Consider the following 12,646-nt stretch of genomic DNA (forward strand, 5'->3'; position numbering starts at 1 on the left):
CAGAAGGTGCCATTTGAGATGTTGCTGCTCTTCACGGCCCCTCCAGGAGCGTGTGTCTGTACTGCTTTGCAGTTGGTGGTGTTTCCCATTGGCGTGGATCCGTTCTCTTGGCGGTAGCATAGGCTGTGGCTCAAATTCCCATTGTTTTCAAGAAAGACTGGGAATGATTTAGCCTTACTTCTGTGCTTCACTTTCAGGTCAACCCAGAACCATTCGTCACATGTGCCATTTCGTAGTCCTATCTGGAGAGGTTCCTCATGGTTGACCACGACTCCCTGGAATTGATACCCAAGGCTGGCGTAGCTTGCGGCACACTTTGCCTGAATTATGTCCATTGCCTTCGTGTACAAGGTGGCGTACTGTGTCGTTGGGGGCATATAGGAGCAAACATAGCAGTCTTTTCTGGGTGTGCTGTCATGTATATATCGATACCATGCGTTGTTCATCCATGGGTGAATGTGGTCTTGTGTCATGTCACGAAGATGTGAGTTGTCATGTGTCCATCTTGTCTGCAGGTGGTGTTGTTCATCCTTTTTCTTTCGGGTGAGTGTTAATAAACTCACCAGGAGTGCAACATTAGCCACTAGGAGGACGAGTGTCTTCATGATGACCAGACACACCTGTGACCTCTGATGAGTAGACTACCGGCAAGAAGAAGAGGGCGGGGTGTACCCGATCAGCCCTCCCTCCACCAATAGATCACCAGGAGTTAGGGGTGTCGGCGTCTAAACGTTTAGGTTGTCACTCACTTTTTTGCAGTGGCTTTGATGGATCCAGGACGGTCTTTCTGCTATTTTGCAGGCAGTAGGTGTGGTGAGCAGCACTTGATAAGGCCCTTCCCACCTTGGTGAGCTCCAATTTTTCCTTTGGAGTACTATGATCAGGATCCAATCACCTGGTTTCAACCTGCAAGACACTGGAGAGATGTCACTCGGCAGTTCGTTGTTTAGAACAATCTCTTTATTCTCAAGTAATTTAGTCATCCATTCGGCTAGTGTAGTTTCTCTTATTGACTTATCTATGGGCTCACATTGACAAAATGTGTCCCATTGTCTGATCTTATCAGAGTGGGGATGCCATATGTTGGAATGAAATGGTTGCACAAACATTTTGCTACTGAGATAGCGTCTGTTTTTGTTACTGGATAGATTTCTGGCCATTTTGAGAATACGTCTATGATCACTAGAGCGTATTTTGAGCCTTGGCATTCATTTAGCTCAATAAAATCCATGTGGATTGTATGAAAAGGATGAGGTGGTGTGCATTATGCGCATTATGTTTTTGGCAAATCATGCATGTTCTGACAAATTTTATCTACCACCCCTCCCTCCTGTTGACACATGATTGTGTGTGTCAATAATGCTGCTGATATGTGTAGGGAGTTTGGTAGTATTGGTTCGCCATTACAAGTCATCAAATCATTTTCTAGCTGTGCTCTACCTTTTAACCATTTCCTTTGTTCTGTAGTTGGTGCGGCTTTCTGTTCATTTATAAGCACATCAAGTGCTATTTGCATTGAGGTGTCAGACATTAATGTCTGTAGTTTGTTGTGCTGCTGCTTTTGCGGCTTGATCTGCGAAGTTATTGCCTTTAGTGACCTCTGAGTTGTCTTTCTGGTGTGCAGCACATTTACATAATGCTAACTGTACTGTTCTGGCAATATATCACTTCCAACAGTGCCTTTAAAAGATTTCCATGTTGCACTAACCATCCCTCTATTCTGCCAAATATTTGCAAAATGATGTACAGCTGCAAAGACATACTGGCTGTCAGTGTATATGTTTATGTCTTGTCCTTCATGCAGTTGACAGGCACGTATGACAGCCGTGAGTTCTGCGCTCTGTGCAGAGTGTGAGGAAGTTAGTGCTTTTGCTTCTAAAACTGTGTCTACTGTGGTTACCGCATAACCTACACAGTTCCGCCCAAGGCTACTTTGGACGCTGAACCGTCTACATGTTAACGAAACCAGCCCGTGGGGTGCTGAGACTCATGGAGACCCGCGCCCTGGAACAGTTGTCAGGCTTTATTTATACCCCAAGCATATTCGTGTAGCATGTACAGGAAGAGATAAAATAGAACTGTGCTGCATGCAGGCTTCCTGTTGAACAGAGCGTAACTTCTCTATTTAAGCTGAACACTGAAAGAGCAAACACATCTAGATGAAATGTACTTTTAAGCATAACATAATAAAATTCCTAAAGTCCTAAAAAATCCCTTAACAAAGTGACATCATATTCAGTACTTACTTTTGACAGTTCACTCTTCGGCCGCTCCCTTCTGCCGTATTTTGCGGCAAGATTATCCACACCCACCGCCAGAGATGGGCAGTAATGCGTTACTGTAATCTGATTACCTTCTTCAAGTAACGAGTAATGTAAGGGATTACTATTGCAAAAACGGTAATTAGATTACCGTTACTTTCACGTAGGAACGCTGCGTTACTGCGTTACTAAAACCATGATTTTTTGCGAGAATGTCTCATGACAGTGACGTAAGCGAGTGCGACGTTCGTGACAACAGCTGTGTGCAGATCATAATATATCGAGTGCGGGACAGAGTGTAGCATGCAGCGTTCAAAGTGTGGAAGTACTGACTTTATTTTGAGTTTGATTCCATAAAAAGTGACAAAAACATTAGTGTCCATTGTGCGTGGGAAGAAAACTTCTTTTTACAGTGAAAAAAACCCCTAAACTTCCAAGCAAGCGCCGAGTGCGCTACGACGTAATGTGAAACTCACAGAGAAACTCGCGGATTCTTCCACTGACCGCTGCGGCACACCTGCACCAGGGTAAACCTCCGCCTAACCCACTCCTGCTTTATAGGTGAAAATAGAGCAACAGGACCGCTAGTCTTTGATTTTATTTATTTTCTGCTGTGTTTTACTTTCATCTATTTGAAAGAGTGAGTGTAAATAATCAGTAATTAGTAACTGATTACTTTTTTCAAGTAACTTGACCAACACTGCCTACCGCTGCGCTATGAATTGTGGGATATATGGGACCACGAAGCGTGCAACAGACCACGCTTGATATTTGGGGAAATCGATGGCGCATTTGGAGTATGCATTTGAAGTACACTTGGAATTGGGACAGCCGTCGGTTACGTAATCGCACTTAAAATGCGTACTTCAAGCGTGCAGACCCTGAATTGGGACACAGCCTGCGTTCCTCCACCACTGCCTCGTTTGAATTTTGGACGAAATGGATTCTGGGATATTGCATTTCGTCATTTCGAGCTGATTGGAGACGAAAACAGCCAATCAGATTTTTTTGCATCCAAGTCTGTGATTGGCTGGTTTTGTGGCACAACTATAACGGTGTACAGAAAGAGTTGAGCGCGCACAGGCAGAAATGTTGAGAGTGCGAGCAACACATTGCGAGCAAGCGCAAGTGCAAAAACTGAGCGACAGGGGCTGCTATTGTGTGTGTGTGAATAATAGAAAAAACACTGAAATACATTTTTTGCACGCAGCTATGAGTTTTGTTCACTCAAATTTAGCTTTTCTTCGCTCACAATAAATTTCTCCTCAAAATGCAACACTTGCACCTGCAATTTTTTTTTACGTGCGTTCAATTTTTTTTACGTGCGCTCAGAATAGTGGCACAAAAATAACGCCGTAGAAGGGAGGGGCTTCTGCCCAAACACAAACAATATATACAAAAACTTGCAACACTGCAACATGCTCTAACAAAAATAAACACTGACACAGCAACACATGCAAAGGAAATAAATAAAAAGAAGGACATGTCCCATCCCCCAGATGACATTTGTTACTGCTCACTAAATTATACAAAAGTGTGTTGCATCCTTGGTGTAACAAGAATGTGTCTCCACACTCCAACTCCACCCAAGAAAGAGCAAAATCTCTGAGGAAGTGTAAATGCAATGCAGCCGTTTATTGACTTTGGCAGTGAGCTGCCAAAATAACAAACAAAAGGTCCAAAGGTCCCTAATCTTCTCTGCCAAACTAAAAGTAAAAAAAGTCAATTTGTTTCCCTAAACTCCTACTGGAAAAACAAGGGAACACAGGTTTCAGCAACAAAGGCTCACTGCTATGAGCCTGCTGCAGTGTTCAACATATACCGCCAGAGAAAGGGTTACCTAATTTACACACGTATTTACAACTGTCCCAAAAGAGTTGAGCATTTCTTTAGATGTGCTATTATTAGTTCGAGAAAGCTTTCTTTACTCATCCAAGTGATGAAACTTTCTCTCACTGAAAACACTACGAACAGAAGAACAGAATTTTGGGGAATTTCCTTACCTGGATGGTTGAGCATACATCAAGATATTTACAACTATTTACAAAGGACAGATCACAGTGACTCAGCCTGGAGCAGTGAGCTCTGCTGTGGGAGGATCTGTCACTATCAAGTGTAGGACCAGTCAGAATGTTTATGTTTGGAAAAGCTACCATCTTTTAGCCTGGTACCAACAGAGAGATGGAAGCCCCCTCAAACTTCTCATTTACTATGCTAGCACTCGAGCATCAGGGATTCCAGCTCGTTTTACAGGCAGTGGATCAAACTCTGACTTCACTCTGACCATCAGTGGAGTCCAGGCTGAAGATGCAGCAGTTTATTACTGTCAGAGTTATCAAGTTATCAACAGTCAGTATGTGTTCACACAGTGAAAAACAGTCGTACAAAAACCTCCTTCATTCAGACTGAACAGAAACTGAAGTGACTGCTGCAGCTGGAAGATACTGCAGAGACTGATACAGTTCACTGAGGACACACACACACACACACACACACACACACACACGTAAAATAAAGTGATTCATCACAAATTTGTGTCCTACTGCTATCGCATACATGTTGTGTTCAACTTTCAAATATATATTTAACTAAAGAACAAACGTGGGCCATTAACAGATACCAGGATAAGTCTTCTTCATGACCTTTGACCTTAGAAGTGGAGCAAATCCACTGAATCTATATCAAGATAAAATAATCTGAATCCAAAAATCTGTAAATGTTCCTGATCAGTGAGGGTCAAAATAAAAACAACACACCTGTGAATTTAAGATTTTACTGTAAACATATCATCAAACATGAAGATGAGTGAAAAATCTGTTATTGAACTGAAGGTGTTTTCATATTTTGAGTATTTGTTCATATCGTGATTCATTTAATCTTCTCCTTGTTCGTCAATCAAATTAAAACTTTGTACTTCAGATTCTTTCTAATCACTCCTTGTATTCGTTGACTCTCCTGTCTGTGAGTTCTCCTCAGAACAAACAGCTCATAAGAGACACTAAAGACTCTTTCTTCTTTAGACTTGCTTTGTAGTCTGGTGAGATTGTTTCCATGGCAACCAGGTCCCAGCATTGCTTCATGAACCAGTCTGTCTGATACAGGTGAGCAACACCACCAAGAACCTACCACACACATTCATGTAACTTTGAACAAACATAAAAATAACCTGTACAATTTTAAAACTCCTTTTTCAGCTTTTGCCAAAATGCAGATCTCCTTAATGGTTCTTTCAGCCTGTGTTTTATTTTACCAGTGTAAAATAAAGACATCATGTTGGAGTGCAGAGTTGGTCTAAAATCTTCTAAATGAAAAATATATTCATCAAGTGCAGGTTTGTAGATTTTGAATAAAATAAAATGTCTGATTCAACCAAAATTCACTTTGCAAAACATCTTTATTACCTAAAACATGAATGTTGTCATTATGAGAAAGAAAATAACAGTTTTAGTCTTTATTTGTTCTTAAAAAAGAAAGATGGAGAGACAGTTACAGAGTTGAGAATGAGAGCATTAAACCAGTATCAGGTTGAGTCAGGTCAGGACTGGGAACACTGGACTCTCCTCAGTGGCTCTGAGACCAGAGTCTGGCAGCCCTGGGTGGCCTCACAGGTCACAGAGCCCACCTTCATCCAGCGGTCTGCAGGGAGCCTCAGGGTGCTGCTCCAGCTGTAGAGGCCGTCATTCTGCAGCACCACGGGGCTCCTGCTCTCCTCCCAGCTGATGCTGCCACTGCCATCCACCTTCCAGGACAGACTCCAGTCTGAGGGGAAGCCCTTGTTGGCCAGACATGTGATTGTTGCAGTCCCCTGCTGTAGCTCCTCACTGGAGGGGGGCAACACTGTCAGGACGGGACGGGTATCACCTAGGAGACACCAATCAGCTTAGAGCACAGGGAGCACACAGCTGTCAATCAAACCACAGACAGTCGGACACCTTTACTGTAAGAGCTGATTTTCTCCGTTAAGAAGTTTCTGTCAGGTGTTTTTTCTGCTCCACCAGTCATTAACTCACACATTGTTTCACTTCCCTTTAAGAAACCTCTCATGCATATCAGCACAGAGAGAATCATCACACAGTTTGACCTGAAATATGTTCAAACTACACTGGAAATAAAAGAAGCAGATGTGGCAACATTTACAAAACAAGTTTAAAATCATCAATATTGTACATGACTTACATTAATATTAACTGGAAACAAATATATAGGGAATATATTCAGGTATAAAAACTGTTCATTTATATCTAAAGTGGATTTAAAAGGTCAAATAAATTCAAACTAATTTTCAAATAATTTTTTGACAGACTACACATATCAGAGATCATCTTTTATTTTCTAATAGTCAAGATTCCATTTTTTCTTAATTTGACTAAAATGAAAACATAAAATTTTGAGATCTCATCTGAAGATCTATACGTCATAAGTGGATGATTAAAACAAGTTTGATACTTTAATTTCTAAAGTGATTGTTCATATATACAAAACTTTGAAAATACTTTTAAAATTTTATTTAATATAAAGACAGTATTTGATAGTAAACCAGAATAAACTTACTTCCAACATTCAGTCTGGTTCCTCCACCGAACGTGTACCACAGTGATACAAACTCATTGAGGCGCCGTACAAAAACCTTTGACTGTAGAGAGACACGGCTCTCTGACTCTGTTAGACTGAACTGAAGCTACAAACCCTCAACATTTAACCATTAAAACTGCAAATTAAAAACCAAATCATCCTATGGATTATTCCAATGTTTTAAAATCAATAAAATGTATGTTTCATACACATTCATAAACCACACTGTATTCCACTGTGAACACAGGAAATCTTCATAATTACATTAAAAAAAATTTTTCCTGCCACACCCAGCAGACAAGTAGAATAAAATTAAAAGAAAAAAGCTGCTTAAATAAAACAGGTTTAAATGTGACTTACTTCCAACATTCAGTCTGGTTCCTCCACCAAAAGTCCACCACAGTGATACAAACTCATTGAGGCGCCGTACAAAAACCTCTGACTGTAGAGAGACACGGCTCTCTGACTCTGAAACAAACAAACTCAACTAAATAATTCACTGTTTGCACAGCAGCAATGACTCAGCTGATATGACTTCTTCAAATAACATCATACAAAGTGAGATGAATTACAGTTAGATCCATAAGTTTTTGGATGATGACAAATTTTTGTAATTTTACTCTGTACACCAACACACTTGATTCTGACTCAAACAATTAGGATGTGATTGAAGTGCAGATCATCAAGCTCCTTATCCTTTAAGGGCATGAGGAGTTTTTGGAGTTTAGTTTTGTATCAGCTGTTTAGGAATCACAGCCATATTTAAACATGGTCCTCCATTTTCAGAGGCACACAATTAATTGGACATATAAAAGATAATTGCAAATACAATACTTGGAAATAAATTTGTAGACAATGATTGCCTAAAGTCTAGAACCCATGGAGATCAGCAAATGCTGTTTCCTCCTTTGGGATGCTACTAGGCCTTTACTGAGTCCAAATTAAATTTCTGCTTGTTTGTGGGTCTCTCTGCATTCAGTTTAGTATTTAATTACAGGAAAACATGCTCTGTTGAGGTGAAACAAGGTGACTTGACCATTTAAAAATATCCTCTTTCCTTGCCTAAGAAAGTCTTACGTGTTTTTTTCCCAGTTTTCTTTGGGCCATTATCCATTTGCACTGTGAAGGGTTGTGCAGTGTGTGTTGCAGCACTTGGCTGAATGTGAGCAGAGAGTATAGCTGTGTACACTTTACATTTCACCCTGTTACCTCTATCAGCAGCAGTGTTGGGAAGGTTACTTTTAAAATGTATTCCACTACAGATTACAGAATACATGCCCCAAAATGTATTTTGTAACGTATTCCGTTACGTTACTCAATCAGAGAAACATATTCTGAATACTTGGATTACGTATTATATTATCATGCTTTTTACAACTACATGAATGTAATATTGCTGTGTGATTTATTACTATTAATGAAGGCTACTCGCCATACCAATACCAACTAGATGTTTAAATCGTAATATAAAATGAGTAACAGTAGGTGGACATTAGGTAAGGCTGCACTTTTTGCAGCTATCTCGTATAGAAAACTATTCCGCGTGTATATAAAACAGGGTCGCGTCTCCGAACCGTAGTAAAGGGACCTCTGGCTAATACGTCGGGTTCGTGTAGCTGAAAACTAGCTTTACTTTGTTGTCTGGGTCAACTTTGCTAGCGAGAGGCACAGAGAGGCGTTGAAAGGCTGCTCCAACGGAACTTATTCTTTCAGAGGAAAACACGAACACAGTGTACGATCGAGTCTTAATAGCTTACTTACAACTGGGCTCGTCAGGCACTCTGTTTGAGCGCACGTGGGTAACAGGCATCTCCGAAAACATTAGAGCACTTATGGAAATATGTGATGTCTTGATAAATCGAGCAGACATTTGAAGTTTACACAGCACCATTCTCGCATGAAAATATCTTAAAAGTTTATTTTGTGACCCAGAAAGAGTAATATTTCAAACTCTGCCACTCTGTGTTCCTCCGCCACTGCCTCGTTTGAGTTTTGGACGAAATGGATTCTGGATATTGCATTTCGTCATTTCGAGCTGATTGGAGACGAAAACAGCCAATCAGATTTTTTTGTATCCAAGTCTGTGATTGGCTGGTTTTGTGGCACAAATATAACGGTGTACAGAAAGAGTTGAGCGCGCACGGGCAGAAATGTTGAGAGCGCAAGAAACACATTGTGAGCAACACATTGCGAGCAAGCGCAAATACAAAAACTGAGCGACAGGGGCTGCTATTGTGTGTGTGTGTGGATAAGAGCAAACACTGAAATACATTTTTTGCACGCAGCTATGAGTTTCGTTCACTCAAATTTAGCTTTTCTTCGCTCAAAATAAGTTTCTCCTCAAAATGCAACACTTGCACCTGCAAATATTTTTTACGTGCGCTCAAATTTTTTTTACGTGCGCTCAGAATAGTGGCACAAAAATAACGCCATAGTAATCCCTTTATTTCAGCAAAGTAACTGTATTCTGGTCAAAGGAGTTTGCAAAGAAAAGCGTCTGGACTTCTTTAAGTTGCTTGAAGACGTTTCACCTCTCATCCGAGAAGCTTCTTCAGTTCTAAGGTCAAATGGCCGAGAGTCCCAGATTTAAACCCAGTGGGAGTATCCCCCCAAGGAGGGACAAAGGACCCCCTGGTGATCCTCTAATCACATGCGCCAAGGTGTGAAAGCGGGTGTGGGACCTAATCAGCCAGGGTTTCGGGTGAGCTCATTGTGAAACCTGGCCCCACCTTGTCATGTGAATTCCTGAGGTCAGATGGCCCAGGATGTGAGTGGGCGTTAAGGCGTCTGGGGAGGGAACTCAAAACTGGATTATAGATGGCAGACAGTTGGTGTCGTAAACCACCGCCTCTGTTCAAAGATGGTCGCTCACAGTGGACATAGATGGCCTCTTTCACTCCTCTTTCAAACCATCTGTCCTCTCTGTCCAAAATGTGAACATTGGCATCCTCGAAAGAGTGACCTTTATCCTTAAGATGCAGATGGACTGCTGAGTCTTGTCCTGTGGAGGTGGCTCTTCTATGTTGTGCCATGCGCTTGTAAAGTGGCTGTTTGGTCTCGCCAATGTAGAGGTCTGGGCATTCCTCACTGCACTGTACAGCATACACCACGTTGTTCAGTCTGTGTTTTGGAGTTTTGTCTTTCGGGTGAACCAGTTTCTGTCTGAGTGTGTTGCTGGGTCTTGTAGGAATGTTTAGCTTATTTTAGAGTTTAGATATGTAGGAATGTTTAGTTTGTTTTAGAGTTTAGAAATGTGTTAAGATAGAATGTAGAATTATGGTAGAGACACTGACACTGCCCTGGATATAAATAAAGGCCTGACTGTGTCATGAACTTAGGAGTAGATCTTAGGAGACCCTCCCCAGTTGAACTGTGAGACAAAGAGGAGTTTATCCTGAGTGGAAATTCCCCAGAGGATACCTGTGTGGGGGTCTCTACATTTAACTTGGTAACTGTGGTCTGGAGGGGAGATGGTATTTATGGCCCCTAGGAAGAGACACCAACACCCACAGTGTTTTAACTGATACACGCACACATCCACATGCACACTCACTCACGAGCACTCACATAGACACGCGGGTACGCGCACACACAGGCATTCACGTGCTCGTGCACATAGACACAGACACAGAGTTTCCAGCACACATGGGGATTTATGATGGGGTCGCTCCTATAAAGCTGGGTGGAACTAACAAAGGGGTGAAGATTGTTGCAGAGGGACACCGGCCTCGTCTTCCCTTCTAGAAGTGCATGCTTAAATGAAGATGAATAAAGATGAATAAAGATTTTGTAATCATGACTACTGGGTCCGGTGCCATCTCTGAAAGCCCGAGGAATAATAAAGAACCGGGGTAAAACTGATTTCTTAACAGTTTTGGTGCCGAAACCCGGGATTCGCTCGAGGCCCAGAGAGGAATTGGCAGAGCTGAGATCGTGAAACGAGGCGAGCAGAGAGCTAGCTCACATGATTAAAAGGTAAGCACGACCTGTTTATTTTCGAACCGTGCATATTGTTTAAAGCCTAAAATTATCTGTTCGCTAAGTTGAGCGTATCCCAGTGTAAATTCACTCAGTAGAAAAAGGCGGCTAGGGTCCGTCTCAGTGCGTTAAAGCAAGAGACTTTTGCTAAGAACTTCAGGTTGATGTTTAGCGTACTGTGAGCGACTAAAGCAAGAGACTTTTGTTAAGAACTTCAGGTTGATGTTTAGCGCCCCGTAAGAGAATCTCCGTGCGTTAAAGCAGGAGATGCTTGTTACGGATTAGTAGAATCGGTGTTTCATCCGTCTTAGTTATTAGGAAAAAGTGGCGGTTTGTGACCCGTCCTCCATGCGTTAAAGCAGGAAATCTGTGTTACTATTAGCTAGAAAGCGGGGCTGAAAGGCCTCGTCGCCAGCTCAGTGCTGTGTGTGTCACGGGTTTGGTTACCCCACCTAGTCTCGGACGCGGGGCTAGGACCTGTGAGGGCAGGAGATCCAGGGTGGTGACCTGGGGATTGGTGACTCCTTAAATAACTAAGTCGGGGAGAGGTCCCTGTCACAGTCTGAAGTATGCATAAAACCAGGATCGGTTGCTTTCGCCGGTTAGATTCCGAGCTGAGTTGAACCAGTGCCTGATGCAGAAGGAGGGCTGTGTAGTGTGTTTGAAAGTGCAGTTAGAGTCTGTGTCTCGTCTGAAGTACGGGTGTCAATTAAAGTAACAAAAGAATTTGGGTCTAAAAATGTGTGTTTGTGGTGTGCAGAAATCGCGGCAGGAGGCCGTGTCGCGAATTATTGCAAACTGTGAAGTCAATTGGGGGGTTTAATTTGGTTTTATATTTTTTGGGGGAAGAGAAGCCGCGGAATTGAGTCCGTGGCGCAGTTTGAATAATTTGTGAAGTGTACAAGAGCGGACGGCACCCGCTCTTTGTTCTGATTAGGGCGTTGTCCTGTATCAGCAGAGAAGGTGTCTCGCAGAAAGTTTGAATGGGACTGCGAGAAGCATGAGGTGTGTGTGAGCCAGCCTCGAGGGGCGGGTTCACAGGTGGAACAAAGGAGGAGTGTGTGTGTGAGAGAGAGAAAAAAAGGTGGGGCGAGTGACCAGCCTGTGAGTGTGTGTGTGTGTGAATTCCTTGATGACAAAAGAGGGAGACAAAGTAGATTAGTTGATTGTCTGTGAAATAATAAGAGTTAAAAATAAACGTGATCAAATAGGAGAAAGTGAACTAAAATAAATAAATAAAACTAAACAGTGGATTAGTGTTAAGGTAATAATAAATAAATTGATAAAATTAACAGTGACATTTAAAGGTGACCAAGTACTCAAGGATGAATGGAGAATTTGTTTGCTGATTGTATGAGAGCTGTTGGGGTGAAAGAAAAATGAGCTTGGGGGAGTGAGTTTACAGGTTAATGTGTGGGTGTAAAAAAAAAAAAAAAAAAAAAAAAGAAAAAAAAAGGGGAAAATAAAAAGTGTGGAAGTGTGAGTGGGAAATTGTCTCCAACTGGGGGAAGCAGTGACACTACAGGTCATCTTCTTCCCCTGCTGGACACAAAAGAAAACATAATTTGGAGTATTGTGGGTGAAAAAAATTAACAACAACATCAAGAAGTTTTTTGTGTTTGCGGTTAAGAACAAATAAAATTTCATTGTTGGGGTTTAGAGTCAATAGAGTTCAAAACAGAATAAGCGGAGATGTGTTGCTTTAGGAGTGATGAAAACATGTGCGGTCACAGTGAATAATGAAAGTCTCTCAGTCTGTCGGTTACAGGTGGGGAACGGACCTGTATCAATTCTCCATGGGCGGCAGTCGGAAGAAAATTATAGGTTAAGATCAT

At 41.8% G+C, this 12,646-nt stretch overlaps 1 long non-coding RNA gene and 1 gene segment (V, D, J or C); one reads left to right on the forward strand and one right to left on the reverse strand.

Annotated features, from left to right (window-relative positions):
* Positions 1-5,697: 5,697 nt before the first annotated feature.
* On the reverse strand, positions 5,698-8,643 carry LOC109199897 (Ig kappa-b4 chain C region-like). The segment is given in 4 exon segments: positions 5,698-6,122; positions 6,813-6,888; positions 7,270-7,320; positions 8,629-8,643. Coding segments are annotated over 4 exon segments (468 nt in total).
* A 1,863-nt stretch (positions 8,644-10,506) lies between these two features.
* Positions 10,507-12,274, forward strand: LOC112844720 (uncharacterized). Its single transcript, XR_003217454.1, has 2 exons — positions 10,507-10,971; positions 11,030-12,274. It is a non-coding gene; the product is annotated as an uncharacterized LOC112844720 (long non-coding RNA).
* Positions 12,275-12,646: the final 372 nt, after the last annotated feature.

Source organism: Oreochromis niloticus, unplaced genomic scaffold (genome assembly GCF_001858045.2).
Source record: "Oreochromis niloticus isolate F11D_XX unplaced genomic scaffold, O_niloticus_UMD_NMBU tig00000852_pilon, whole genome shotgun sequence".
Classification (NCBI taxonomy): Eukaryota; Metazoa; Chordata; class Actinopteri; order Cichliformes; family Cichlidae; genus Oreochromis; species Oreochromis niloticus.